General features: G+C 44.5%; 1 protein-coding gene across 1 annotated transcript; it reads left to right on the top strand.

Moving 5' to 3' along the window:
* The first annotated feature begins 1,007 nt into the window (after positions 1-1,007).
* SP1 (Sp1 transcription factor) lies at positions 1,008-27,646 on the top strand. Its single transcript, XM_040340693.1, has 6 exons — positions 1,008-1,115; positions 2,950-3,032; positions 14,830-16,213; positions 22,225-22,393; positions 22,747-22,946; positions 26,085-27,646. Exons 1-6 carry the CDS (start codon positions 1,109-1,111, stop codon positions 26,429-26,431), a joined length of 2,190 nt encoding a protein of 729 aa, XP_040196627.1. The 5' UTR covers positions 1,008-1,108; the 3' UTR covers positions 26,432-27,646.

Consider the following 27,646-nt stretch of genomic DNA (forward strand, 5'->3'; position numbering starts at 1 on the left):
CCTAACTCTTTCTGAATCTACCTATATCAGCCCAATCATACCCGGAGGCCCGTTGCTGGAAGATGACAGCAGGGAGCTGCAGGACGTCACATCGCTGGATCCCAGGCAAGTATAGTTCTGTGATAAAGGGAACTATTTTACATGCACTTTTGCTGCGCTGTGAAGGTGCATTTTAGCGCAGATGTGAACAGGCCCTTGGGTTAGTGTTAGGTTCTGAGGCTCATCTAATGTAGATAGGGCATAACGCAAGTTTAATTACCACCTTAATCAGCCACAGAACCTGTGTAATTATTAATATGTACTCGGGATAAAGGGATGAGGTGACAATCCTACCTCAGGGTGATGTACACCGATCGATGGCGCTCAGTATATACGATGTGAATGGGCCCTCAGCAATGTATCACCTCACAGGACAGAATGTGACCTGCATGGCTCCCACCTGTGTGTAGGTCAGTCATAAGCTGCCCCCTCATACTATAGAGATATATTCTATCCTCCCAGGACACGAGGCGTACTACAATGCACACACTGTGGTGACCTCAGTAAGGGGACTCCCCCTTCACTATCATGGAGACATCCTACAGACATTCTATAACACCGCCACAACTGTTATCCTAAAAGAACCCAGGAAATGGCGCCTAAATCCATGTGAACTCAATCAAACGACCCCTTCCCGTGACCCGTCCAGTCCACCCCTGCCTCTTGTTTTATTGGCTTATTTTACAGCCTTTCCTTACTCTCATTGGTCAGTCAAACTGTAAATCTGTCTCGGGGCGGGATCCACGAGAAAGGAGGAAGAGAGCAACGCCCTTGTTCCCTCCTATGCCACATTCCTTACTTACCACCCCCCCATCACCCACTCCGTGGCGGAGGGCGGGGCTACCCAGCTTGTCATCGGAGTCGTCTTCCTGTCAGTCAGCGGACTCGTCCCACCCCCCGCGCCACCCCATTGGGCGGGTGGAGCCGCCCCTCAGCGGGAGTGGTCGGAGTGGTTGTCGATCTCCGCCCGTTGCCCCGCCCCCTCCCCCCGTCTCCGCCGCGCGGCAGGCAGGTTAGGTTGCCGTCGTCAGCTAAGGTTTGTGTGAAGTGCCTGCGCAGCCCCGACGTGATGAGCGGTAAGTAATGGCGACCGAGTTATGCGACCGAGTGTGTGTTTTCACCCTCCCCCCACCCCACCCTCAGCTCCGGGAGGAGGGGGGAGGGAACGGCGGTACGACTGAGCCCGGTCACTGTTGGGCAGTACCAAGTTTGAGGCGGGGAGGGGAGGCCGCTGTTACCGGGGATGTCCAGGGAGGAAATTCCGCCCTCCTCACCCTCGCCCCCTTTCTTCTCTCGCCCCGCAATCGGAGGAGGTGGTGGCGGACGATCCCCTCCCTTCTCTCCTCCTCTCCCGCCCTTTTCTCTAGCCCCCTCGGTGGGCGGGTGGGGTGGAGACACCAAATTGCCCCCTTCCCTCCCACCTACCCACCCCTCACCTGTATACAGGGGCCCCGGACACGGGCATATCACCATACTACAAGTCCCAGCTCGGCCTGCTCATAGGCATTGTTGTCTGGTGGGGGAGGGGCGTGCTGGGATTTGTAGTCCTTCGTTAATTGGTGTGTCTGGGCATGAGCGCTCAGGGGTTCATGCTGGGACTTGTAGTCCTTCACCAGTGGGGGGTGATCACATCCTTATATCATAGGTGATCATACTGGGACTTGTAGTCCTTCACCAGTTGTGTGGGTGATCACATCCCTGTATCATAAGTGATCATACTGGGACTTGTAGTTCTTCACCAGTTGTGTGGGTGATCACATCCTTATATCATAGGTGATCATACTGGGACTTGTAGTCCTTCACCAGTGGGGGTGATCACATCCTTATATCATAGGTGATCATACTGGGACTTGTAGTCCTTCACCAGTGGGGGTGATCACATCCTTATATCATAGGTGATCATACTGGGACTTGTAGTCCTTCACCAGTGGGGGTGATCACATCCTTGGATCATAGGTGATCATACTGGGACTTGTAGTCCTTCACCAGTGGGGGGTGGTCACATCCTTAGATCATAGGTGATCATACTGGGACTTGTAGTCCTTCACCAGTGGGGGTGGTCACATCCTTTTATCATAGGTGATCATACTGGGACTTGTAGTCCTTCACCAGTGGGGGTGGTCACATCCTTGGATCATACTGGGACTTGTAGTCCTTCACCAGTGGGGGTGATCACATCCTTGGATCATACTGGGACTTGTAGTCCTTCACCAGTGGGGGTGATCACATCCTTGGATCATAGGTGATCATACTGGGACTTGTAGTCCTTCACCAGTGGGGGTGATCACATCCTTGGATCATAGGTGATCATACTGGGACTTGTAGTCCTTCACCAGTGGGGGGTGGTCACATCCTTAGATTGTAGGTGATCATGCTGAGACTTGTAGTCCTTCACCAGTGGGGTTTTGGTCACATCCTTGCTGGGACTTGCCCTTCTCTAGTGGGGGGAGGGGGTCATGTTGGGAATTGTAACCCTAATCTAGTGTGGGAGGGAGTCACATTCTTGGCTCTTGCGTGTTCATGCTGGGACTTGTAGCCCTTCGCTGGGGGTAGGTCATTGGCTCTCAGGAGTTCACGCTGGGGCTACTTGGCCTTCACTGGGGGAGGGGGAGGATCATGTCCTTAGCTCTCAGGAGATCATTCTGGGACTTGTGTACACTGCTTGCATGTCTAGTTTCTGGAGGCCATGATGGCACTAGTACCCCCCCTCCCCCCCGCACACCTTTGTGATCATGGAAAAATCTTCGCATGTTTCCCCCGACCCGTCAACCTGCCTCCACTGGTGGTGTCCCCAAGAGGCCTTCCCTGCCCTATCCCGGAAATAGCATTGCCCTGCCCCCGCCATGTTTAATGCTGCCAGGAGATGTGATTATGTTGATGTGTTGTGACGCCTCTTCTCTGTGTATACAGGAGATTCGGAGCACACAGCCGAAGACATGAATTCAGAGAAGACAGACGGCCACGGAGGAGGTGAATACACACAGAAGGGGCAGGTATGTGCAAACCCTCTTCCTTCCCCCATAGACACAGCCTGAGCATACAGGAGGAGAATGGGGAGGGGCGTTGTCTATTGTGTGGCCTGCAAGACTTTCCCCCACCCTTTGCCTGCCGGTCCACCCGCCTCCCACACTGACTGCCCACTGGGGGCCGGCTCCACAAACCCATTGTCCCTGCCCTGTCCCTCCTGTTCTCTCATCCCTTCAACATGCTGGTTTGTTTACATGCTGGCACACTTTAGGGTGTTCCTCTCGCCCTTCCTGAAGATGCCGGTTATGGAGGTTTTTCTGGCAATTAATGGGTTAACACGAGTGTGCGCAGATCACTACAGATTACTCCCACTTCAGGATGGAAGTCGCCGATCATTACAGGCTTCCATGATGTGATTCATGATGTAGTTGTAGCTTAATCCCCCCGGGGTTTGTTTTGATTTCAATAAATGTTATGGTTGATCATCTCTACATGCTAAGTCACCTAAAGAAATCTGATATATATATATATATATATATATATATATATATATATATATATATATACATTTTTTTTTTTTTTTTTCAAATGAGGGTGTATGTATATAAAACATCTTTAGTAGTGGTGCACTGAAATGGAAATTCTTGGATGAATACTGAAACTAAAGTGGACTGTTTATTTTTAACCACTTAAGACCTGGACCTTTATGCAGGTAAAGGACCTGGGCAGTTTTTGCGATTCGGCACTGCGTCGCTTTAACTGACAATATGCACGGTCGTGCGACGTGGCTCCCAAACAAAATTGGCGTCCTTTTTTCTCACAAATAGAGCTTTCTTTTGGTGGTATTTGATCACCTCTGCGGTTTAAAAAAAATAGAGCGACAATTTTGAAAATATTGCAATATTTTTTACTTTTTGCTTTAAGAAATATACCCCAAGAAGATATAAAATTATTTATTTTTTTCCTCAGTTTAGGGCGATACATATGGGATTGCACGCAGCCCACGACCCCTTAAATAACTACTAAAAATACTTATAATTAAAGAAAGAATACACACCAAATTATTTTGGCAAACATTTTAATAGCCGTGGCACTTTATTGGTATAAATTAAATATTATAAATCTTAATAAACCGAAATTTAAAATAATATCATAAATCCTATATATATATAATATATATACTCAGTTTTTGGAACTCGAGCCAAACAGAAATATTTAAAACATCCCCCCCAGAATCCAGGGTGACTAAAACCACATAAGTGCCAATGCCAGGGTGGGTAGCTCCTTTCCACAAGGCTTGACCAACTGTGTGAGGAAAATACCTCAGAGGGACCCCTATATATAGGGGTACTGATACCTTCTGGAAGCTTCCACAGCTTCTAATTTTCCCATTTAAACTCCATCTCTAAACCTTAAAGATACAGTAACCAAATTTATATGATTAAATACCACGACACAAAACTTAAAATTGAGCTGGAAAACAGGGGGGCCGGGGCTGCCGCAAGCCCATGAAGGCAGGACCAAATGCTTGATCCTCCTTTTAGATTCTTCTGCCCACGGCTGGGCACTTAAAGCAGGTATGTGCTTGTGCCCAGCCGTGCCATTCTGCCAACTTAATTCTGCAGGAGTGGTCTTAAGTGGTTAAACTGTCCATTTCGGTTTTAGTATTCATCCAAGAATTTCCATTTCAGTGCACCACTACTAAAGATGTTTTATATACATACACCCCCATTTGAAAAAAAAAATGTGTGTATATAATATATGCACAACTTTTAAAATTTATTTTTGAAGCGCTTTTGCGTTTTAAAAAAAAATTGCAAGAGAAATGCATTCCTTTTGAGTTGGACCCCTTTCACACTGTAGGCGCTTTAGTGCTAAAAATAGCACCTGAAAGACGCCTCCTCTGCAATCCCAATGTAAAAGTCCAAGTGCTTTCACACCGAGGCGCTGCGCTGCAGGGCGTCAAACAGTCCTACAAGCAGCTTCTTTGCAGCGATTTAGGAGCAGTGAATACACCGCTCCTAAAGCACCCCTTCCCATTGAAGTCAATGGGAAGCGCCTTGGCAGCAGCGCTTTTAACCCTGTATTTGGTGCACGTTTGGTCAGTTACAAAACCACACCCAAAACTTACTTCCCCATTGAAATTAATTGAAAACGCGTCAAAAAGTTTGAGTCGTCTGTCAACGTACCGTAAATTTGGCAAAACAAAATTCTTCTTTTAAACATATCCGCACACCAACATGTTACTGATCATTTGTGCAGGCACCTTTGTGTCAGAAAAATGATGACAATGATCTGTGAAGTTCTTATGTTTGTGTGCATGTCTTAGGCTGGGCATTCGTTATACTGTTTTCTTATTCAGTTTCTTTTACATTTACCTACAACTATGTGGTGCAAGGGCCCCTGCATACAAACTGGAAGTGTTTAGGTTGGACCTCGTATGGTTTTAGTAAATCTAAAGAAGATTGTATAATGTATGGCCAGGCTTCATGGGTAGTTTGTAAATGTGGGTGACCACGTTTTGGCTTTTATATATGCAGGCTTTGTATCCTTTGTGGTAGTGCTGCACATCATTGTGCCTTGCACATTTCCTTCCACCGCAAAAAATAAAGCGATCGTATGATAATCTGATCGTCGGTACACAGTTTTCAAGAGCCGATCAGGGGTGGTCGTGCAAAATTATCCGATCCGACAAACACAAAGATTTTTCTCATGTGGTACCGATCGTATGATTTTCATTTAATCAGTACAGTTGTCCGAAAATACAATACAAAACATTACATCACTCCCGAATTTTTGTTCTATAGTATGAGAATTTTCGTAACTTTAGTAAACGCTTCATTTTTGATATGAGACTAACATGCATTGTGTGTGCGGGGGTTTGGACTATTTTTACTGTTTTTCAGTCTAGGCACCCTTTAGGCTTCATTTCCATGGACGTTTTTACAGTCACTTTGTTTAGGCTTTTTTACAGCTTAAAAACGCCCGGACAATGTTTTTTTTTTTTTTTTTTTTTTTTTGAGCTGGAGCTCAAAAACGCTGCGGTAGCGTTTTTGAGCATTTTTTATTGCTTTTTTTTTAACGTCTGCCGTTTTTGCAGCTCTAAGGCTGGAGCTTCAGAACGCACTGGTCCTGTTTTTTTTTTTTTTTGCAGCTTAAAAACAGCTCAGCCATCTACAGCTCAAAAACGTCATGGTGGGCATGAGGCCATAGACTAACATGGAGAGCCGTTTTTAAAGCGGTGGTTCACCCTCCTTAACATCATTCTAGCATTACATTCGGCATCGTAGCGCGAGCTACAGTATGCCGGTCTTACATTTTTTATCCCCGTACTCACTGTGCTATTGCACATTGAAAATTCCGACTCCCGCGGGGAATGGGCGTGCCTATGGAGAGGGAGGATGATTGACGGCCGGCTCTGGCACGTCACGCTCCCCGAAGACAGCCGGAGTAGGTCTCGGCTCTTCACGGCGCCTGCGCACAGGCTATGCGCAGGCGCCGTGAAGAGCCAAGCCTATTTCGGCTATTTCCGGAGAAGCGTGACGTGCCAGGGCCGGCCGTCAATCACCTTCTCTCACCATAGGAACGCCCATTCCCCGGAATCTTCAATGTACAATAGCACAGTGAGTACGGGGATAAAAAATGTAAGACCGGCATACTGTAGCTCGCGCTACGATGCCGAATGTAATGCTAGAATAAATATTTTTTTTTTTTAATAGGGTGAACCCCCGCTTTAAGCTGCAAAAAAAGCTCAGAAAAGTGTCTGTAAAAACGTCCATGGAAATGAAGCCTTAAATTGATGGTCAATCTCGAGGCACCCCATTCTACTAGTTTTACATAACGCAGCAACATCCACACACAGGACCAAAGCAAATACATCTTTGCACACTGGTACTGACTAGTATTCTAATGTTTATTTTCTCCCTCAGTTTCTGTCTTTCACTCTGGTGATCCCAGTACTGATGGAAAGTGGAGGGGCAAAGTTTTACTACTACATGGCGGCAACTGTGCGCAAGATCACGTAATTGTATAGGTGATCCCTAACTTCAGGGTAGCGGGTGCGAATGTGCGCCGTCGTCTCACTGCCGCTGTGATTGCGCACAGCGGGAGCTGATCAGCAGGTACCGCTGACTCGATGTTCGATGATCGTTCAATACACAGGCAGAATGGCAGCCTGCCAATGTAAACAAGGCAGATTGCCATTCTGTCAGTAGGGAAGGCATGGATTCTGTGTTCCTGCAAAGCAGGGGCATGGATCCTTGCCTTCCCCTAGTAAAAGCACCTCCCACACTACACTAAAACACCAGCTAGGCACACAGTTAACCATTTGATTTCACCTGATAACCCCTTCCCAGTCAGTGTCATTAGTACAGAGACGGTGCATATTTTTAGCACTGATTAATGTATTAGGCCACTTTCCCACTGGGACATTTTTCATGTGCTTTTGGGCTAAAAATAGCGCATGAAAAACGCCCCAGTGTGAGAGCCCGAGTGCTTTCACACTGCAGCGGTGCACTTGCAGGATGAGAAAGTCCTGCAAGCAGCCTTTATGGGGCGGTGCAGGAGCGCTGTATTTAGCGCTCCTAAACCGCCCCTGCCATTGAAATCAATGGACATTGCTTCAGCAGCAGTGCTTTGTGGGCGATTTTAGGGGTGAAAAGCGCCACTAAAACGACGGTAAGGCGCCACTTTACCACCGATGTCCCTCCGCTCCAGTGTGAAAGTGCCCTTAGTGTTACTGGTCTGCCAAAAGTGTCCGATTTGTCCACCGCACTATCGTAGTCCCGCTATAAGTCGCCGATCACCACCATTACTAGTAAAAAAATTAAATTCTATAAACATTTCCCAAAGTTTGTAGACACTATAACTTTTAAACAAACAAATCAATATATGCTTATTGGGATTTTTTCTACCAAAAATATGTAGCAGGATATATATTGGCCTAAATTGATGAAGACTTTTTTTTTTTTTTTTTAAGGCAGAAAGTAAAACATATATATTTTTTTCAAAATTGTCGGTCATTTTTTTTATTTTTTTTTTTTGTTTATAGCGCAAAAAATAAAAAAAACGCAGAGGTGATCAAATACCCCCAAAAGAAAGCTCTATTTGTTGGAAAAAAAGAACGTACATTTTATTTGGGTACAACGTCGCACGACCGCGCAATTGTCAGTTAAAGTAATGCAGTGCCTGGTCATGAAGGGGGGTAGATATTCCGGAGCTGAAGTGGTTAATGATGATGTAAGTATAATGTTTAATGATTGTTCTGTTTTCAAGGAAGTTAAAGAATTCTGAAGTCTGCCAACCTGAAAATTCTAGTTACCTGGTAGCTTTTGGCTTCAATACTATGAGTCATTGACCTACGACAGTGGTCTCCAAACTGTGACCCAGGGGCCGGTTGTGGCCCTTTGCTCTTTTCTGGCCTGCTGGGGTTGATCTGCGCGTGAGAAAGACAGTGGTTTTTGCAGGGAAACTAGGGTAGTGATATTTCATGTTATGCTAAACTAGCGATGGAGATACTAGAACATTTCCGCAGCCACTGTGACATTGGTCCTTTGTCAAGTACTATGTTCCGAGGCACTGAACACGTGCCAAGGGGAAGTACAGAGGCATTTCTAGGGACACTGATATCAAAATGGAAGTTTTCATGAAAACTTTATGTGCAAGATCTCTGTGATCGATTTCAGGCTTGTGTACATGCTGTGGCCACTGGGGGGAGGGGTTCCTTTCTCCTGTTTGTAAAAATGTTCTTTTAATACTTTCCTGTTCGGCCTATAACAGATTGATGGTTGGGTGGGACTTTTTTTCCTTAGGAGTGGATGTGCAATGACGTCCTCTCAGAAGGCGATGCGATTTGTCACTGGCTGTGTGTCCACCAGACACAGCCGATAACTGACTGATCACTATACTCGCTGCCAGTGTCATGATCGCTGTGACCAATCACAGCAGATCACATGGCAGCTGTAAACCATGGATAGCTTCCTTTCATTCCATCCATTGTATACAATTGTGTTGCTAGCTGTGATTGGTCACAGTGATCACATAGTACAGACAAGACCAATCATAGCCCATCTGTACCATGTAATTAGCTTTGCCAGTCTCAGCTAATTACAACAAAAGACACTGAATTAACCACTTCAGCCCCAGAGGATTTGGCCGCCCAATGACCGGGCCATTTTTTGCGATTCGGCACTGTGTCGCCACACACACACAAATAGAGCTTTCTTGTGGTGGTATTTGATCACCTCTGCGGTTTTTATTTTTGCGCTGTAAACAAAAAAGCAACAATTTAAAAAAAAAAGAGCAATATTTTTTTACTTTTTGCTAATAAATATCCCCTAAAAAAATATTTATATATATATATATAAATATGTCTTTCTCAGTTTAGGCCGATACGTATTCTTCTACATATTTTTGGTAAACAAAAATTGCAATAAGCGTATATTGATTATTTTGCGCAAAAGTTATAGCGTCTACAAAATAGGGGATTTATGGCATTTTTACTAATATTTTTTTTCCAAGAGTAATAGCGGCGAACTGCGATTTTTATCATGACTGCGACATTATGGCGGACACTTTTGACGCTATTTGGGGACCATTGTCATTTATACAGCGGTCATTGCTATAAAGCACTGATTACTGTGTAAATGACACTGGCAGGGAAGAGGTTAAACACTAGGGGGCGAACAATGGGTTAAGTGTGTCCTAGGGAGTGATTCTAACTGGGGGTGACGCGACATTGATCACTACTCCCGATGACAGGAAGCAGTGGATCAGTGTCCTGTTGCAAGGCAGAAAAGGGAAATGCCTTGTTTACACAGGCATCTCCCTGTTCTGCAGCTCCGTGACACAAACGCGGGACACTGGCGGACAAAGAGTCCTTGGGTGTCACGGATCTCGCAGTAAGTGCGTGCGTGCTCACGTCTCCATAAGGCCCACAGAGCATGGCTGGGCCCCGCTCCCTCCTTACTGCCTGTGATTGACAGCGGGAGGCTTCTGTGTCTCAGCCAATGAAGTGGGAAAGCCGAAGCTTTCATGCACATCACTGGATCGAGATGGAACTCTGGTAAGTATTAGGGGGAGCTGCGCACAGGTTTTTTTACATGCATAGTAGGGTTGTCCCGATACCACTTTTTTGAGACCGAGTACAAGTACCGGTACTTTTTTTCAAGTACTCGCCGATACCAAATACCGATACTTTTTTTAATGTCATGTGACAGTGGCAGTATTTATTTATTTTTTTGACTATATATATATTTTTTTTACAGTGATTTTTTTTTTTTTTTTTAGGGGGGGGGGGGTGAATTGCCAGTGTGTTTTGTTTTTTTTTTGGTTTTTTTTTTTTTTTACATTTTTTTTTTTTTTTTTATATTTATTGCAATTTTTAATTTTAATTAGCCCTGTTGGGGGGCTTTGGTGAGATTTCCCTTTCTCAGCAGCTTCAGCTGAAATGAATGGAGGGAAGCTCCTCCATTCATGAACTGAAGCATCGTAAACACAGAAGGTTACGATGCTCAGTTATATGAATGAACAGAGTCTGTGAAAGAGAACTGCAAGAGAACTGCATGGACGAGGGGGGGGGGGAGAGACAACGGCACGGACTGGGGGGGAAGAGAGAACGGACGGACAGGGGAAGGGGAGGAGAGAACGGCACGGACGGACAGGGGAAGGGGAGAAGTGGGAACGGCACGGACGGACGGGGGGAGGTGAGAGAGCAGCACGGACAGGGGAAGTCAACAGCAGGGGGGCGGAGACAACACTGACCATGGGGGAGAGAAGATTTGCAACTACCCTGCCTGCCCGCTCAAGTATCGGGTGAAGCATCGGGAGGGTTTCCCCGAGTATAAGTACTCGGGAAATGCTTGGTATCGGTCCCGATACCGATAGCAGCTGCTATCGGTATCGGGACATCCCTAATGCATAGAATACATGGAAGGTAAAAAAACATTTAAGCTGGGTTAACACTGATGTGAATTGGATGCCGGTATCTCCGCATCCAATTTGCATGACAGGAGAGTGTGACCGGCTCAATGGAGCCGGTTCACAGACCTCGTAGACGGGTTTTGTGCATCGCTGGTGCGTTTCAGGTTTGAATTCTGACAAAAATTCGGGCCTGATTTGCACCTGAAATGGTGTAAGCTGTGGCTGCAGCTAGTGTGAACTCAGTCTTTGCAGCCACTTTGAGTACAATGATTTTATGCTCTGTCACAGGAAATGCCAACCTCCTTTAACCACTTAAGGACTGGACGATTTTCCCCCTTAAAAACCAGGCCAAAATTGCGCTATAAATGAGAAAAGAGCGACAATTTCGAAAAGAAAAACAGTATTTTTTTACATTTTGCTATAATAAATATCCCCCAAAAATATAAAAAAAAGTAAACAAATTTCTTCATCAGTTTAGACCAGTATGTATTCTACATATTTTTGGTAACAAAAAATCGCAATGAGCGTATATTGATTTGCGCAAAAGTTATAGTGTCTATAAAACGGGATAGATTTATGGCATTTTTATGTTATTCTTTTTTTTACTAGTTTTTTTCCTCATTGCAGCGGACAGATCGGACACCTAACTGACATTTTTTACCCTTTGTTTGGGGAACCAGTGACATTATTACCCACTTCCCGCCCAAGGACATCATATGACATCCTGGACTTTCAGTGGGGATATCTGAAAGATGCCTGCAGCTACAGGCATCATTCAGATATCCATCTCTAAAGCCGGCAATCCTGTGCACCAGAAGAACGATCATAGCGGCAGTTCCGCCGCTTGATCGTTCTTATAGGCAGCGGGAGGGGACGTCCCCTCCCGCCACCATCCGGTGCTTCTCCGGGCTCTCCCTTGCCATCGGAAAAACGATCTGCCGGACCCGAATGGGAGGCATAGAGATGACTGGTGACCAGATGGTCACCAGTCATCTCTATGATCGTCGGAGGCCCGGGCGCAATGTTATGAAGTCACGCCCGGGTACCGGAATGTAAACACAGCCGCAATCGCGGCTGAAAGCATTAGATCTGTGAATTTTTTTTCACGATCTAATGCTTTCCAGCCTGGAGGAGAGATGTGGGGTCTATTGACCCTGCATCTCTCCATAAAGAGTACCTGTCATGAACCATTCCTATTACAAGGAATGTAAACGTCCCTTGTAATAGGAATAAAAGTGATAAAAAAAATGTAAAAAAGTGTAAAAATAAATTAAGTAAAATAATAAAACATTTTTTTTTAAACACCCCTATCCCCGGAAGCGAACACACGCAAGTCCCGCCCACATATGTAAACGCTGTTCAAACCACACATGTGAGGTATCGTTGCGTGCATTAGAGCGCCAGCAACAATCCTAGCACTAGACCTTCTCTAAATTGGTAACTTGTAAAAAAAATTAAGCGACGCCTATGGAGATTTTTAAGTACTGAAGTTTGACGCCATTCCATGAGTGTGCGCAATTTTAAAGCGTGATATGTTGGGTATCTATTTACTTGGCGTAACTTCATTTTTCACATTATACAATTGGGCTCATTTTACTGTTTTGTTATTTTTTAATTCATGAAACCGTTCTTTTTCCAACAAAAGGGCGTTTGAAAAATTATTGCGCAAATACCGTGTGAGATAAAAAGTTGCAATGACCGCCATTTTATTTCCTAGGGTGTCTTCTAAAAAAAACATATATAGTGTTTGGGGGTTCTGAGTAATTTTCTAGCAAAACAATTATGATTTTTGCATGTAGGAGAGAAGTGACAAAATAGGCCCGGTATGGAATTGGTTAAAGTAATCAGTGCATATTTTTAGCACTATTATTGTACTAATGACACTGGCAGGGAAGGGGTTGACAGGCGATCAAGGGGTTAAATGTGTTCCCTCACTGTGTTTACTAACAATATGGTGAACCATGTGCCTGGAGAAACTCAAAGATCCCTCTTCCTGTATAGCAGAAAGACAGGGGGGGAGATTCAGATAGAGATACGACGGTGTATCTCCTGATACGCCGTCGTATCTCTGAGATTCGACGGTCGGATCTATGCGACTGATTCATAAGAATCAGTTATGCATAGATCTCCTTTAGATCCGACATGTGTAAGTGACTTACACCATCGGATCTTAGACTGCAATCTCCCGCCGGCCGCTAGGTGGCACTTCCATTTGTATACGCGACGAATATGCAAATGAGGAGATCCGCCGATTCAGAAACGAACGCCCGCCCGTCGCTTTTTTTTACGTTGTTTGCATTTGGCTTTTTCTGGCGGATAGTTACCCCTGCTATATGCGGCGTATCCAATGTTAAGTATGGCCGCCGCTCCCGCGCCGAGTTTTGAATTTTTACGTCGTTTGCATAAGGCAGTCGCGAATACGGATGGACGTACTTTACGTTCACGCCGAAACCAATGACGTCCTAGAGACGTCATTGGGAGCAATGCACGCCGGGAAAATTCGCGGACGGCGCATGCGCACTTAAATCGGCGCTGGGACGCGCCTGATTTAAATACTACACTCCCCCTAGCCGCGGAATTTGAATTCCGCCGGGGGAATTACGATCCACCGGCGCAAGTTTCGAGGTAAGTGCTTTCTGAATACTGTACTAGCCTCTCAAATTTGCGCCGGCGGATCGTAAATCAGATAGATTACACGGATCTAAAGATCCGCTAATCTATCTGAATCTAGCCCAGGGTCTGTGTGATCTCCCCTGTGAGGACGGAGATTTTCCTTGTTTACACAGGCAGATCCCCGTTCTGTCATTGTGGGGAAAGATCGCGGGTGGCCCGGCAGACATAGTCCGCCGGACTGGCCCATTGGCTCCCCCGCTAGCCAATGGTAGCGTGCGCCCACAGATCGCGGTGTTTGAGCCGACGTACAATGACGGCGGCCGCTCCTTAAGTGGCTATACACAATCGTGTGTGTTGATAAATTTTGGGTTTTGTAAGGCAACGCAGCAAAATAACCTTTTTGTCTTGAGGCTGTATTCGCACCTGAGTGACTTAAACACAGGAAAAACCCTAGTAGTAGTTGTTGGACAAAATGCTTGTTGCCAAGCGTGCTTCTATTTCAGGGCTCGACAAATCCCGGTCGCCATGGCGACTAGAAATAGCGTCCTGGCGACTTGGCTTGGAAGGTGGGCAAACAAAAAAAGTGAGATCCTGCACATATTTTTTTTTTTTGTCAGGTTCAGCATCCTGTGCATCCTGATTTTACTTTTATTTTTTTATTTTGTTTTGGTTCAGAATTTAAAGTTTGGTGTACCACTAGTACCCACTCTCACTTTGGGTGAAGTTTTGTTTTAAAGTGAAAGGAAATCTGGACAACAGCTTTAACCACTTCCAGCTTGGCAAAATGCCGGGCGGTGGTTCAGTCATCCTGACTGGGCGTCATAACGTCCAGCAGGATAAGGAGCGATCGGTGGTACGGTGTCAGTCTGACACACTGCACCACCGATCTCGGTAAAGAGCCTCTGACGGAGGGGCAAGCATCTGGAGGGATATTGCACCTCATTGGCCTGAGCGGTGCATCCTTTGTGTTGATGATTAGGGGGTGGGGTTTGATAGGTACCCTTCCCAACTTTTGGGAGACATCGCTGCATTGCCATCCCTCCTCCGCCACCGGGCCAGTTAGGAAGCGCAGCGTGCTTCGCACATGCACAGTAGGCAACCGCATGCACACAAACAATAAAATCTGACAAGTTCTAATCCCTCTCCATTCTGTCCGAAAGTGAAAAAACAAGTTTTGCCTTTAGTTATACTTTAAAACCTACAATTACTTTAGTGTTTGTGTTTGTTTGTTTTTTTTTATTATTAAGATTGGTGTGCATTGCACTAAACTGATTCCTTTTTCTTGAACAGGATTCCCAGCCTTCTCCTTTGGCCTTATTGGCTGCCACATGTAGTAGGATTGAGCCCCCTGAAAATGGAAATGGTGGAGGTCAGCAACAAGGTGCTACAGAACTGGATCTGAGTACTGCTCAAATTACACAGACGGCAAATGGTGGCTGGCAAATCATATCTGCTTCCCCTACAACCAAGGACCAAAATGGAGGTGATGCTTCAAAACATCGTCAACTAGCCCCCAGCCAGTTTGTAGTGCAAAACCAGCAGGTTCTGGCAAGTCTTCAGGGGGCGATGTCTAACATTCAGTACCAAGTTATTCCACAGTTCCAAACAATGGATGGGCAGCAATTGCAATTTACTACTGGCCCTGCTCAGGTGAACGTCCAGCAAGATGCCTCTGGACAGCTGCAGATTATTCCAGCTAGTAACCAACAAATTATTACCACTAATCGAGCTGGTGGAGGAAACATACTCACCATGCCCAATCTTCTTCAGCAAGCTGTCCCAATTCAAGGAATGGGCCTAGCCAACAACGTCCTGTCCGGACAGACCCAGTACTTGACCAATGTACTGAATGGCAATATCACACTTCTGCCTGTGAGCGCAGCTTCTTTAACACCCACTTCTCAGTCTGTGACGCTGAACAGTGGTTCTCAGGATAACTCTCAGCCTGTTACTTCAGTTGCTATCAGTTCCTCACAACTGGCCACCTCTCAAGCCAACACAGCAACCTTTTTTACAAATGCCAACAATTATGCCACCTGCACCACTGCTAACAGTGTCAATCTGTTAAATTGCAGCAGTGGAACCCCTATTCAGACTTCTCAGAGATCTGGCCAGATCAATTTGGTCACTGATACTGTGCAACAGGGTGGTGGCAACCTTCAGCAGGGCCAGCAAAAGGAGGGTGACCAATCCCAGCAGCAGCAGCAACAACAACAGCAACAGATTCTCATCCAGCCTCAAATTGTTCAGGGTGGTCAGGCTATCCAAACAATACAAGCTGCTCAGCTTTCCGGCCAAACGTTCAGTACGCAAGCCATCTCCCAAGATGCCTTACAGAATCTCCAAATTCAAACTATGCCAAACACTGGGCCAATCATTATCCGTACACCCACTGTAGGACCTAATGGGCAGGTCACATGGCAAACAATCCAGTTGCAGAATCTGCAGGTTCAGAATCCTCAGGCGCAGACAATCACCCTTGCCCCCATGCAGGGTCTATCTCTGGGGCAGCCTACCAGCAATGCCAACTCCATGCCTGGCACAGTAACAGTCAACGCTTCTCAGCTTTCGTCCATGTCCGGTCTCCAGACCATTAACCTAGGTGCCTTAGGAACCTCTGGTATACAGGTGCACCAGCTTCAGGGGTTTCCTCTGACAATAACTAATGCTCAAGGTAAGTCTAGTGGTGAATATGGTTAAATGTTATGTATTTGTTTTGTAGGTATTTTCTAAGTGCCATCAATGTTTTGGGGGCATGCCAAGCTTTTTTTTTTTATGCAGCTTTTCACAGCAGCCCTTGCTCAGCTTTTCTATGTTCTCTTGTGAGGGGAGTAAAGGAAAGAGAGGTATGTGCTGCAGGTCAGGGGTGATTAACCACTTTCCGCCCACGCTTTAGCTGAATGACGGCTGGGCATCCAGTGCCAGGAGGGTGTCGATGGACATCTTACCGTGATCACGTTGCTCACACTGTGATCACCAAGTTTTTCGGATTCAGCTGATTCCAGAACAAATTAAAGGGCCAATAACAACATTTAATGACAGCTGATCAGGAAGTAAACAAAAGCTGGTTACGATCAGCGTGAGGAGAGATAATAAAGCCGCTAATCGGCTTCTGTTACAGGGACATCGGTCCCGATCTTTGCTACTAATTGGTGCCCACGAGTGCCACCTTTCAGTACCGCCTCATTAGTGCAGCCTTCGGTCTTTTTTTTTGGTTTCTATAGCAAAAAAATAAAAACAGCGCTGATTAAAGACCACCAAAAGAAAGCGCCATCTGTGTGAAAAAATTTTTTTTGGGGATACAGTGTTGCATGACCACGCAATTGTCATTCAAATTGCAACCGTGCTGAAAGCTGAAAATTGGCCTAGGCAGGAAGGGGGTTTGCCCAGTAGGCAAGTGTTTAAAGCAAACCTGTGTTGTGATGTGCTAGCACAGGTTTTCTTTCAATTAAAGCGCTATTTTGCCAGCTAGCAGAAAGGGCTTTGTTTCAAACCTGCATTAATAAGTCTGAATACCTGAAACGTTGGCACATTAAAGTGCTGATAGCACTTTGAACGTTTCTAGTAAGATCTTTAAAAGACTGCTCTAGAAGTGACCAAATGCATAATATGCCTTGCGATGTAGCCATTTTCAGTCAGGAAACAAACTTCTTTATAAGCAGCCTTAGTCTGACCCAGCCAACAGATCTCGGGGGAGAAATTCCTTAGAAAGAAAACTTTCTCAATCAGGGTTCCTCCATTGGTTGCTAGGAGCAATTCTGCCTCTCAGATAAGCTCCCACTGATGCCAGTGATCTTCTGCTATTTGTAAGGGGTTTATTTCTCCCAATGACCACAAGTTTAAGGAGCATTCTTCCCAATGACCACCACACTAATGCATCTTAAGTTGTAGTTGTCTAGAAAAACATGTTAATGACAGGTGGATTCTTCTCCAATATGTGTAGGAGCAAGATTGTAAGATACAATTCAATACGATCATTATCAGGAAAAAAAGGATCTTAACCACTTCCCGCCCAGCCTATAGCAGAATGATGGCCGGGTGGTTGTTCAGTTATCCTGACTGGGTGTCATATGACGTCCAGCAGGATAACTGCCGGCATGCATCGCGGCGATCGGTGCTGCGGCGTGTCACCACTACACCAATCTCGGTAAAGAGCCTCTGACAAATCATGGCTGATCATTATGTAAACAGGAAGACGTTTATCGGCTTTTTCTCATTCGCGAGTAGAAGAGAGCCGATCGGCGGCTCTCCTGATGGGGGGGGGGGGGGGGTCCACCAGGAAAGCCCCCAACACATGGATGGCCCGGTATGTCCCCCATGGTCATAAGGGATGCCATAGTGTGCTCGATAATATGCCAATCAGTGCCCACAAATGATGCCAGTCAGTGCCTATTATGAATGCCTGCCAGATCAGTAATGCCCAGCACTGCTGCCTTATCAGTGCCCATTGGTGCCACCTCATCAGTGCCGGTCATTGGAGAAAACTTACTTATTTACTACATTTTATAACCGAAACAAAGAATTTATTTATTTTTTCTAAATTTTCAGTCTTTTTTTTTATTTGCTGCCCAAAAAATAAAAACCCCAGCAGTGATCAAATGCCACCAAAGGAAAGCTCCATTTGTGGGAACAAAATTATTTAAAAAAATTGTTTGGGTATGGTGTAGCAAGACCGCGCGCAATTGTCATTCAAAATGCGACAGCGCTGAAAGCTAAAAATTGGCTTGAGCCGTCAGGGGGTGTAAGTGCCTGGCATTGAAGTGGTTAACAAGTATAATGTGTAGTAGGAAAATAAGAGATGACCCAAAGGGTTCTGGATAAAAACCCAGCAAAATTCCCCAGAACACCAGAGTGTAATATAGGAAATTAAAGTAGAAGTTCAGCCAACAGTAACTAACTCTAAACCTACTCACAGCCACATTCAAAAACGAATCAATCTAGCCCTGTAAAGAACAAAACACTATACTCTACTATTCTGTAGCTGCTCCAGTCTGGTCCTGCATTGATCTGTCAGCGGTGGGTGCAGGAGGGGCAGCCCACAACAGAGCAACAAAGTAACTCTATGGGTGACATCACTTCCTAACTGTTGTCGGTTCTATCCTGCACACAGCATCTTCCGCTTGAGACCAGATCGGATCTACTTCAGAAAAGGTTTGTATAGCGATTTCTTCTTTACAGGGCTAGATAGATTAGCTTTAGAATGTGGCTGAGCGTAGGTTTAGGGTTATGTTTTGGGTGAACTTCTACTTTAAGGGAAAACCAGAGGGTGAGTAAGAAAGGGAGAAGGACCGTAACATTGTCGCAATAGCCAGAAAAAAAAAGCTGGGTATAGAAAGAGAAGTGTGCGTGGTTCCTGGAGGGTACACAATAAGACAGCAACATTCCCCATTGGACCCTTTAGGGTTCAAAGTAGGGCCGAAACAACTAATCGATTAATCGACAACTAAGCGATTATGAAATTAATCGATTACAATTTTCATAATCGATTAATCGGCCAGTAACATAATGGGGTTAAAAAAAACTAAAATTAGCCCTTTATAGTACAAAAAATTACTTTCACTGTCACACAGTAAAAAAAAAATGAACCCCTCACAGTAGCGATTATTTGCTCTTTTTGTACTTATTTTTGTTTTTTTAACCCCATTATGTTACTAAACATCTCGATCCTGGGGTCACACCTCTGTTTTTTGCAGAAACACACTACAGTTCATTTACATGTTTTCCTATGGTATACGTTCACATCCATGATTTTTTTCAGCTGCTGCGTATTTGGAATGGGCAAGGACTTTTTAATGCAAAATGGTGCTATTTTTTTTTTTTTTTGGGTTCAATATACTTCAATGGAGAAGCTGCGGAAATTTGTGTTTTGTAATCTGCCCAACAACAAATTGGCCCATTGGCTATTATCCGATTAATCGGCCAACTAATCGATTATGAAAATAATCGTTAGTTGCAGCCCTAGTTCAAAGCGGCCTAGATGTCCACATTAAAAGGCCAGATTTTGCTCATACTTTGCATGTGCGCCCATTCTGTGGCTTGCATGACCAGCTTAAAACATGACGCATCTCACTCACTAAGCTTTTACATTTGTTAATTTCAATGTATTGCTCACAATGCCACTCCCTTGCTCCTGATTGTTATACAAAAATGTTGTTTATAGACAGCTCTATGACATGACACATTACCAGCTAGCCTTTAAAATGTTTATTTTAAAGTACTGGAAACAAGATCACTGCCTCATATAGTGTAGTTTTGTATACATTGTGGGATGCTTTAGACACAGATAAGCTAAGTATGCAGTTTCATGGAGCATTGCGCATTTATTTAGTGTGCTAGTACCTATTTATTTAAAGCGGTCCTCCACCCTAAAGTGGAGTCCCGCTGATCGGAACCCTCCCCCCCTCCGGTGTCACATTTGACACCTTTCAGGGGGGAGGGGGGTGCAGACACCTGTCTAAAGACAGGTATTTGCACCCACTTCCGGCCACACGCTACGGGCGAAAGACGGGCATTCCGTCACATCCCGTCTGTCGCCCGTTGTGTGCTGGGAACACTCGGCTCCCAGCACACAGCGTGTGAGCCAATCGGCGGGCGCAGCGCGACTCGCGCATGCGCCGTAGGGAACCGGGCAGTGAAGCCGCAGCGCTTCACTTCCTGGTTCCATCAGCGTGGATGGCGGGGGGAGCAGCAGAGTGACGAGCGATCGCTCGTGCTCTGCTGCGATCGGCGCTGGACTCCAGGACAGGTAAGTGTCCTAATATTAAAAGTCAGCAGCTGCAGTATTTGTAGCTGCTGACTTTTAATATTTTGTTCCCATGGCACATCCGCTTTAATATCGCAGTCCATTTGGGGTCTCTGTAAAACTCAGAATGCAGTATAAAAAGTTTGACCTGATAGGAAGGAGGTTTTAGTTCCACTTTAAGAGCCCGTTCACACCTGAACGAGGTGCGGGAAAGGCACGTTCCGTGTGTTTCCCACACCGTACGTGAGTACGCTGCCCTTTGTGAGATGTGCGTGGGTGTGGATTCATTTATAATGGCACCCCAAATTCAGTGTGTTTGTGGCTACCAAACCACAGTACCATTCGGTTTGGTGCGGTGTGATTTTCAAAAGTAGGACTCCAGTGTGTTTTGCAGCCCATTCAAATAAATTGGTTATCAAAACTGGAATGCACAGGAGCAAGCGCGTTCCAGTGTGAAGCAGCCCTTAGTGGTTACTATTTTATACTATTCTTACACTTGAAAGTATGGAATATGTTTGTGTAATACCAGTGAACATACGACTCGATCGTCTGTCTTTGGTGGTGATTTCAGGCTTTTTTATACCACATGGCATGTCCTACTGCTGATTTTAATAAGTTTTTTTTTTGCCCAATGCAGATGTTGCATTTTTGGCATTAGATGTGCACTTTGTCAAATGTAAGGGCCCTTTCACACGGGGAAGATCAGTAATGATCCGCCTCCGTGTGTCCGTCAGCTCAGCGGGGATCCTCCTTAAACTACCCGCTGAGCCGTCGGCTGACAGGGCGGTCCCCGCACACTGTGCAGGGACTGCCCTGTCTTTCCTCCGCTCTCCCCAATGGGGGGATCGGATGATTACGGACCGTATGTCCCATTCATCGGATCCGGAGACGGAAGAAAAAATATAATTTTCTTCCGTCCGAAAAATCGGAGCTTTGCGGAGGCGGGTGATTACTGGTGTCAGCAGATGGTCATCCGCTGACACCCGCGGTGTATGTCCCGTTTTCATCCGCAAGCGGATGGATGGAAATGCGGACATACGGTCCGCACATGTGAAAGGGCCCTAAGAGATGTAATGAAATGTCTGTACTGTTTTAATAGAACCACATTAATGCTGGTCAAAACATTTGTCTAGGTAACTGTTTTAGATAATTTTATAGTAAAAGATTTTAGTAGGTAAAGCCCCCATCATCCAAGCCGTTCTGGCTGGGGGTTAGTCAGCGTGCTCGCACCCTCCCTTGGGACTACATCCCTGCAGGGAGATGCTGCAGCAGGAATGTAGTAATCCCAAGGGAGTGGGCGAGCACGTTGACTAACCCCCAGCCAGAACGGCTTGGATGATGGGGGCAAGCTTACTGAAGAGGAACAGGAAGTGAGAAATTCCGACAATAAAAAAAAAAAAACATTTAGAAGGGAAATCGAAGGAAAAGGTAAGTGAACCAACAATGCACTAGCTTAAGGGAACCTATTTAGAAAATAAAAAAAAATGAACCTTTACAACCCCTTTTAAGGATCAGGTATGCATATACGGACATCTGATTTATTTCGGACTTCCCTGATCTGTATACTTATCCTGGGTAAGGAACTCTTCATCAGTGACAAATGGCTCAATATTAAAATCAGTCATCTGGTATTTTCAAAGCAACCTAGGATGCTGAGCAGGTTGTATTTTAATACAGTGCATACTTCCAGCCATATTTCACCAATGTTTTACTTCATATGAGGGTAATGAGGTGATGCTGATGGTTTGTCAACAGCGCATAGGTTATTGCAAATGTTTAGGGGAATTTCTGGACAAAAGTAATGAAGACATTTTCCGATCACCAAATCGCAGTCATGCAATTCTGTTTGCCACTCTACTCGTTCTGGTTCAATTCTTTTCTTTTTTTTTGTATAAGTAAGGTAATTTGATGCATTTTTTTTTTCTTCTTCTTCTTCTTCACAGGTGATGCTTGTGGTCATTTAAGTATTCATTCTTCTGGTAACGATGGGATGCATGTTGATAATTCAACTATGGAGGCCGGTGAGACCAGCCCAGGTACTCCATCGCAGCCTGTTAGGCGAACCCGCAGGGAGGCTTGCACATGTCCATATTGTAAAGACAGCGAGGGAAGGTATGTATTGCAACTAGAATTTGAATGTTTGCTTTGAAAATTTAAACTTTTACCTTTCAAATTGTAACTGATAAGGATCCAGAAGCATCCATTATTGGGATGATTTTAGATTGGGCAGAGTGGGAAAACTATGCATTCCTGTTCTCACCTAATGTAGAGAGAGAATTCAGGGTAACACAAGATTACTTTAAAAAGAGCACCTGCAATTTCTCCTCCTGATCCCAAAACCTTCCATTCAGTGATATAATTATTTTATGCCTCCTTGACATGTATTGAGCTAAAAGAAATGCTCTGCATGTTACCATAGAAAGCTGAAAATGTTCTCAGAATAAAACATTGTATTATCTTTTCAGGGGTACCTCAGAACCAGGAAAGAAGAAGCAGCATATATGTCACATCCCAGGCTGTGGTAAAGTTTATGGAAAGACCTCTCATCTGCGGGCTCACTTACGCTGGCACACAGGAGAGCGGCCATTTGCTTGCACCTGGGTGTTCTGTGGTAAACGCTTTACTCGGAGCGATGAATTGCAGAGACACAGGCGCACCCATACTGGTAAGTGGGAAGATACACGAATATATGCACACATTTGAAGTGAAGGTTTCTGCTGTCTTCTAGTTGCCTTGTTACTGCAGCACAGAATGAAGCAGGAATATTTTAAGACTATTGAGGGCAGTTTAAGAGAAGACTAGTGTATTTACATTGAGCATATATTTTTTTCCCCAAAAGATTAAAATGATAACATACATGTCCTACTTACCTGCTCTGTGCAGTGATTTGACACAGAACAGCCCTGATTTTTAGATACTTGGTTGCAGCTTGGCCCCACCCCTTCCATCTCCTGATTGGCTCACTGGCTGTGATTGACAGTAGCAGGAGCCAATGGCTCTCGCTGCTGCCAAAAGCCAATCGGGAATGCGAGTCCCCAGAGAGGCAAGGCTCTCCTGGACATCGCTGGATCGAGAGGGGGCTCGGATAAGTATTTGGGGGGGGGGGTGGACTGCTGCACACAGAATGTTTGAGCTTTCAGTCCCGCTACAGGACAGGTTCGAGGGATTCTATTCACTGTTCATGGTACCAAAGCCCAATGGGAGTATTTTGTCCAATGCTGAACTTAGTCCCACAACAAATTCTTTCAATTCCCAAATTTCTCATGGAATTTGCAAGGTCAGTAATTGCCTTTTGAGAAAAGCGGAATAGGTGGCATCTGTGGACATTTCAGAAAGCAAACCAGATTCTCATGGAGAGAAACTTAATTCGGCCATTTTTCAGCCCACATCTCAGGATTGGACAACTGGCAGGAAAATGATCTCTGCCACCACTTGGAAAAAGTGGAAAGACCTCCTTATTTTGAACTATATGGTACAAAATAAAAAGGGCAAACAGGCAGAATTTTTATTGCAGAAGAGACATGTTTTGTCTCTTCTACATTAGTTACCTGCCTGCCCTCCCCTGTACAGTGAGCTGCTCATGTGCAGCTCACTGTACAAATTTGGCAATGCCAATGTCGACTGCACTCCCAATGTCCTGTCAACCTGGCCAATAAAAGCAGCTGGCAATTAATTTCCCGTGGCTGGCTGCTGGAGCCAAGGTGAGCATAGGTCTGCTTTAATCCAGATTCCAGATCCAGGCATCCTCTAGCTTTTGCTTAGAATGCTCCAGTTTTCCACTGGTCACTGTTCAGGCTAATTTATGCCTTCACTTCCAATGCTGCTTCACAAAATCGAGAAAGGGAGAAAAATGGTTATTCTACTTGCACCGACCTGGCCCAGAAAAACCTGGTTCACAGAAATGATGCTCATGCACTCTGCAGTGTACACGAGCATCATGGGAAATGTAGTTTCAAAACATCTGGGGTGCCAAGGTTCACCATCACTGCCCTAGAGTATATACCAATGGGTCATGTTAAGCTTGTTCAATAATGAAAAGAGACACTAGGTGTTTCACTCCTCCCTCAGCGTTCAGTTTCCAAGATTCTTCAATTCTTATTTCGGTCCAAAGGTGCTTAAAGCAAAAAAAAAAAAAAAAACATACTCATGGTTTAGTATTATATAGATAAACCAATAGCAACAATCTTGTGCTCACATAAAATGTTAAAGTGTAATCTCAAAATCACCAATGTGATACTTGGTCTTCTAATCCACCACTGTGACTCTACCCCCCACCCCATGTAATGGATTCTCACCAGATAAAACAATCTATTTGATAAGACACTGGGTGCCCATATTCACTTTTTTTGGTCCTCAGATCCACATCCTTTAGGCCTCTTATGTACCGCCATAAAAGTGACATCTCCATAGTATAATATCATATAAAAGCACTGCTTTATTTTGAAAAATATGCTTACATGTAAAAAAGGCAATTTCATTGGCAATTCTATTACATTAAAGATGACCATCCTGGAAACGTCAGAAATCTTGGTAGCTGAGGGAAGAGTGAGACACCTAGTGGCCATTTTATTTATTGCACAAGCTTAAAGTGGTTGTAAATCCTTAGAACACACTTTTTACTACAGGTAATAATAAGGCTTACACAGACCTGCACAGATGTCTCTGTGATTGCGGCTGAAATCGGGACTGCCAGTGGGAGTGAAATCGTGCACTCACGCAGCCCAGTGTCAACCTGTGCTGAAAGCGGTTTTTACCTGCTAGGGATTTTTTTTCTGTCAATCCAGCTCTGAGATTTACATAGCTCTGCCACACAGCACAGCCCTGGCTGGCAGGGTAGGAGACTTGATTTTTCTCTGCTGCAGTGAAAGGAATAGCAGTCTCCACTCTAATTCATCCCAAAGGTGTTCTATCGGGTTGAGGTGAGGACTGAGTTCCAGTGAAGGGAACTCTTAAGGCGTCGGCATGCCAAGACATTTTAAACAACTTCATGCTCCCAACTTTGTGGGAGCAGTCTGGGGATGGCCCCTTCCTGTTCCAACATGAATACGCACCAATGCACAAAGCAAGGTCCATAAGGACATGGGTGAGCGAGTTTGGAGTGGAGGAACTTGACTGGCCCACACACAGTCCTGACCTCAACCCTATAGAACACCTTTGGTATTAATAAGAGTGTAGACTGAGCCAGGCCTTTTCGTCCACATCAGTGCCTGACCTCACAAATTCACTTCTGGAAGAATGGTCAAACATTCCCATAGACACACTTCTATACCTTGTGGACAGCCTTCCCAGAAAAGTTGAAGCTGTTCTAGCTGCAAAGGGTGTTGCAATATTGAACCCTGTAGATGAAGACTGGGATGCCATTAAAGTTCATGTAAAGGCAGGTGTCCCAATACTTTTGACAATATAGTGTAGTAAATAAAATATAAGGCAGATTTTTCATTGCACGTTTACAATGGGACAAAATCCCATCCCAGATGACTGCAAACCTGGTGGCCAACTACAAGAAACATCTGTGATTGCCAAAAAGGCTATTGCCACCAAGTACGAAGTCATGTTTTGCAAAGGGGTCAAATACTTATTTCAATTAAAATGCAAATCAATTTAAAAACATTTTTTTTTAATATATATATATGTTAAAATAAACCTACCATTAAATTGTAGATTGATCATTTGTCAGTGGCAAACGTACAAAATCAGCAGGAGATCAATGCTTTTTATACTCAGTGTGTATATATACACCTATTTCTGTGTCTTGTTTTTTATTGAAGCTGTGATTAATAATTCTAATATTTGTGTGCCCTAGGTGAAAAGAAATTTATGTGTCCAGAGTGCCCAAAGCGATTTATGAGGAGTGATCACTTGTCCAAGCACATCAAGACACACACAAACAAGAAAGGCCAAACCGGCCCCATAGCAATGACAACTGTGCCAATGGAAACTGGAACAGGCTCAGATGGCAGCACTGCGTCCACTCCCACCCCACAAGCCCTCATCACCACCAACATGGTTGCCATGGAAGCAATATCACCTGAAGGCATTGCGCGGCTCGCCAGCAGTGGCATTAATGTCATGCAAGTTGCAGACCTGCAGTCCATAAATATCAGCGGCAATGGCTTCTCGGAGCCGTTGTTCAGGCAGGACTGTAAATAGTTGGGGAATATGTTTGGGTCTGGGGTGGCTTAAAAGCATAAAGATGGGTCCAAAAGGTTGTATATGGAATGTGTTTAAATCTATTTTGATATGAAAGTTTGTGCCAATGTACCTTCCCAACCCGGAAGTCTCCCACTCTGTAGCATATATTTCCCCCTAAATACTTCAGTTATAACCATATATTTTGGCTTTTTTCTGGGCTTCCAAGGGATCCATGAATTTTGTTCACAGGGAGACTTTCAGGTATTAAAACCTTGATCTGGTTGTGGAAGGATGGACTTGCCTGCTTGATACAAAGGCTGCCAGCCAGCTATTTGAAAACCTTGGTCTGTTGTAAAAAAAAAGTTTGCCAGAACTTATCTATTCTTCCTTCTTTCCTTTTTTTGTTTTTTGTTTTATAATATAAAATATATATATTAAATATTTCTATTTTTCTTAAATTTTCAAAAACCAATGGAGAAAACAAACATTAATGTACACCTGTAGCTGTTGGGCTTTGATAATTCTTATCAATGCAATACATTTTTAACAAAAAATATATAGAGAGAATATTAAAAGGAAACCTTGACTGTAAACACAAAATGCCAAAAACAGTAATTTAACAAGTGCTTAGACCAAAACTCGCTGTGGTCATCCTGCCTAGCCTTATCTTGCTACTCAATCCTTAACTCTGTTATGACATCAACTGGTTGCATTTTACAGTGAATTTTTGAAGTCCGTTGTGTACTATTTTTGTTCTCGGTGACCCGTTTCATATCAGGGACCTCAAAACCCTCATCCACATATTCCCATTGAGCAAGGAATGGCTGTGTCCTTGAAGCCTGAGTGGTATTGTGATCCATCAAAATTGGGGTTTTATTTTAGACTAAAATTCTGCATGTCTGGGTTTAGTGTAGGCCGAGTTCAGGCCAAAAGATTATTTTGTGTGTGATGTTTAATCATGTACCATTGCATATTTGACACTTCAGTACTGTGATAGTTCAGGTAGTCACTTCTCATGTGCTATTAGTTGAAGAATGTATGATCTCTTTGAGGTTTGATTCCCCAAACTGCAGGAAAAGTGGATCAGTTGGCCATAGTAGTTGTGTATTCTGGGCCAAAAAACAAGGTCAAACCATTCAGCACAAATCTGCTATATATGCACATTTTCTAATTTTGATCCAATAAATATGCTTAAAGTACAGAAAAAAAATAAAACTGTCAATCTTCCAGAAA

This window comes from Rana temporaria, chromosome 2 (genome assembly GCF_905171775.1).
Source record: "Rana temporaria chromosome 2, aRanTem1.1, whole genome shotgun sequence".
NCBI lineage: Eukaryota > Metazoa > Chordata > Amphibia > Anura > Ranidae > Rana > Rana temporaria.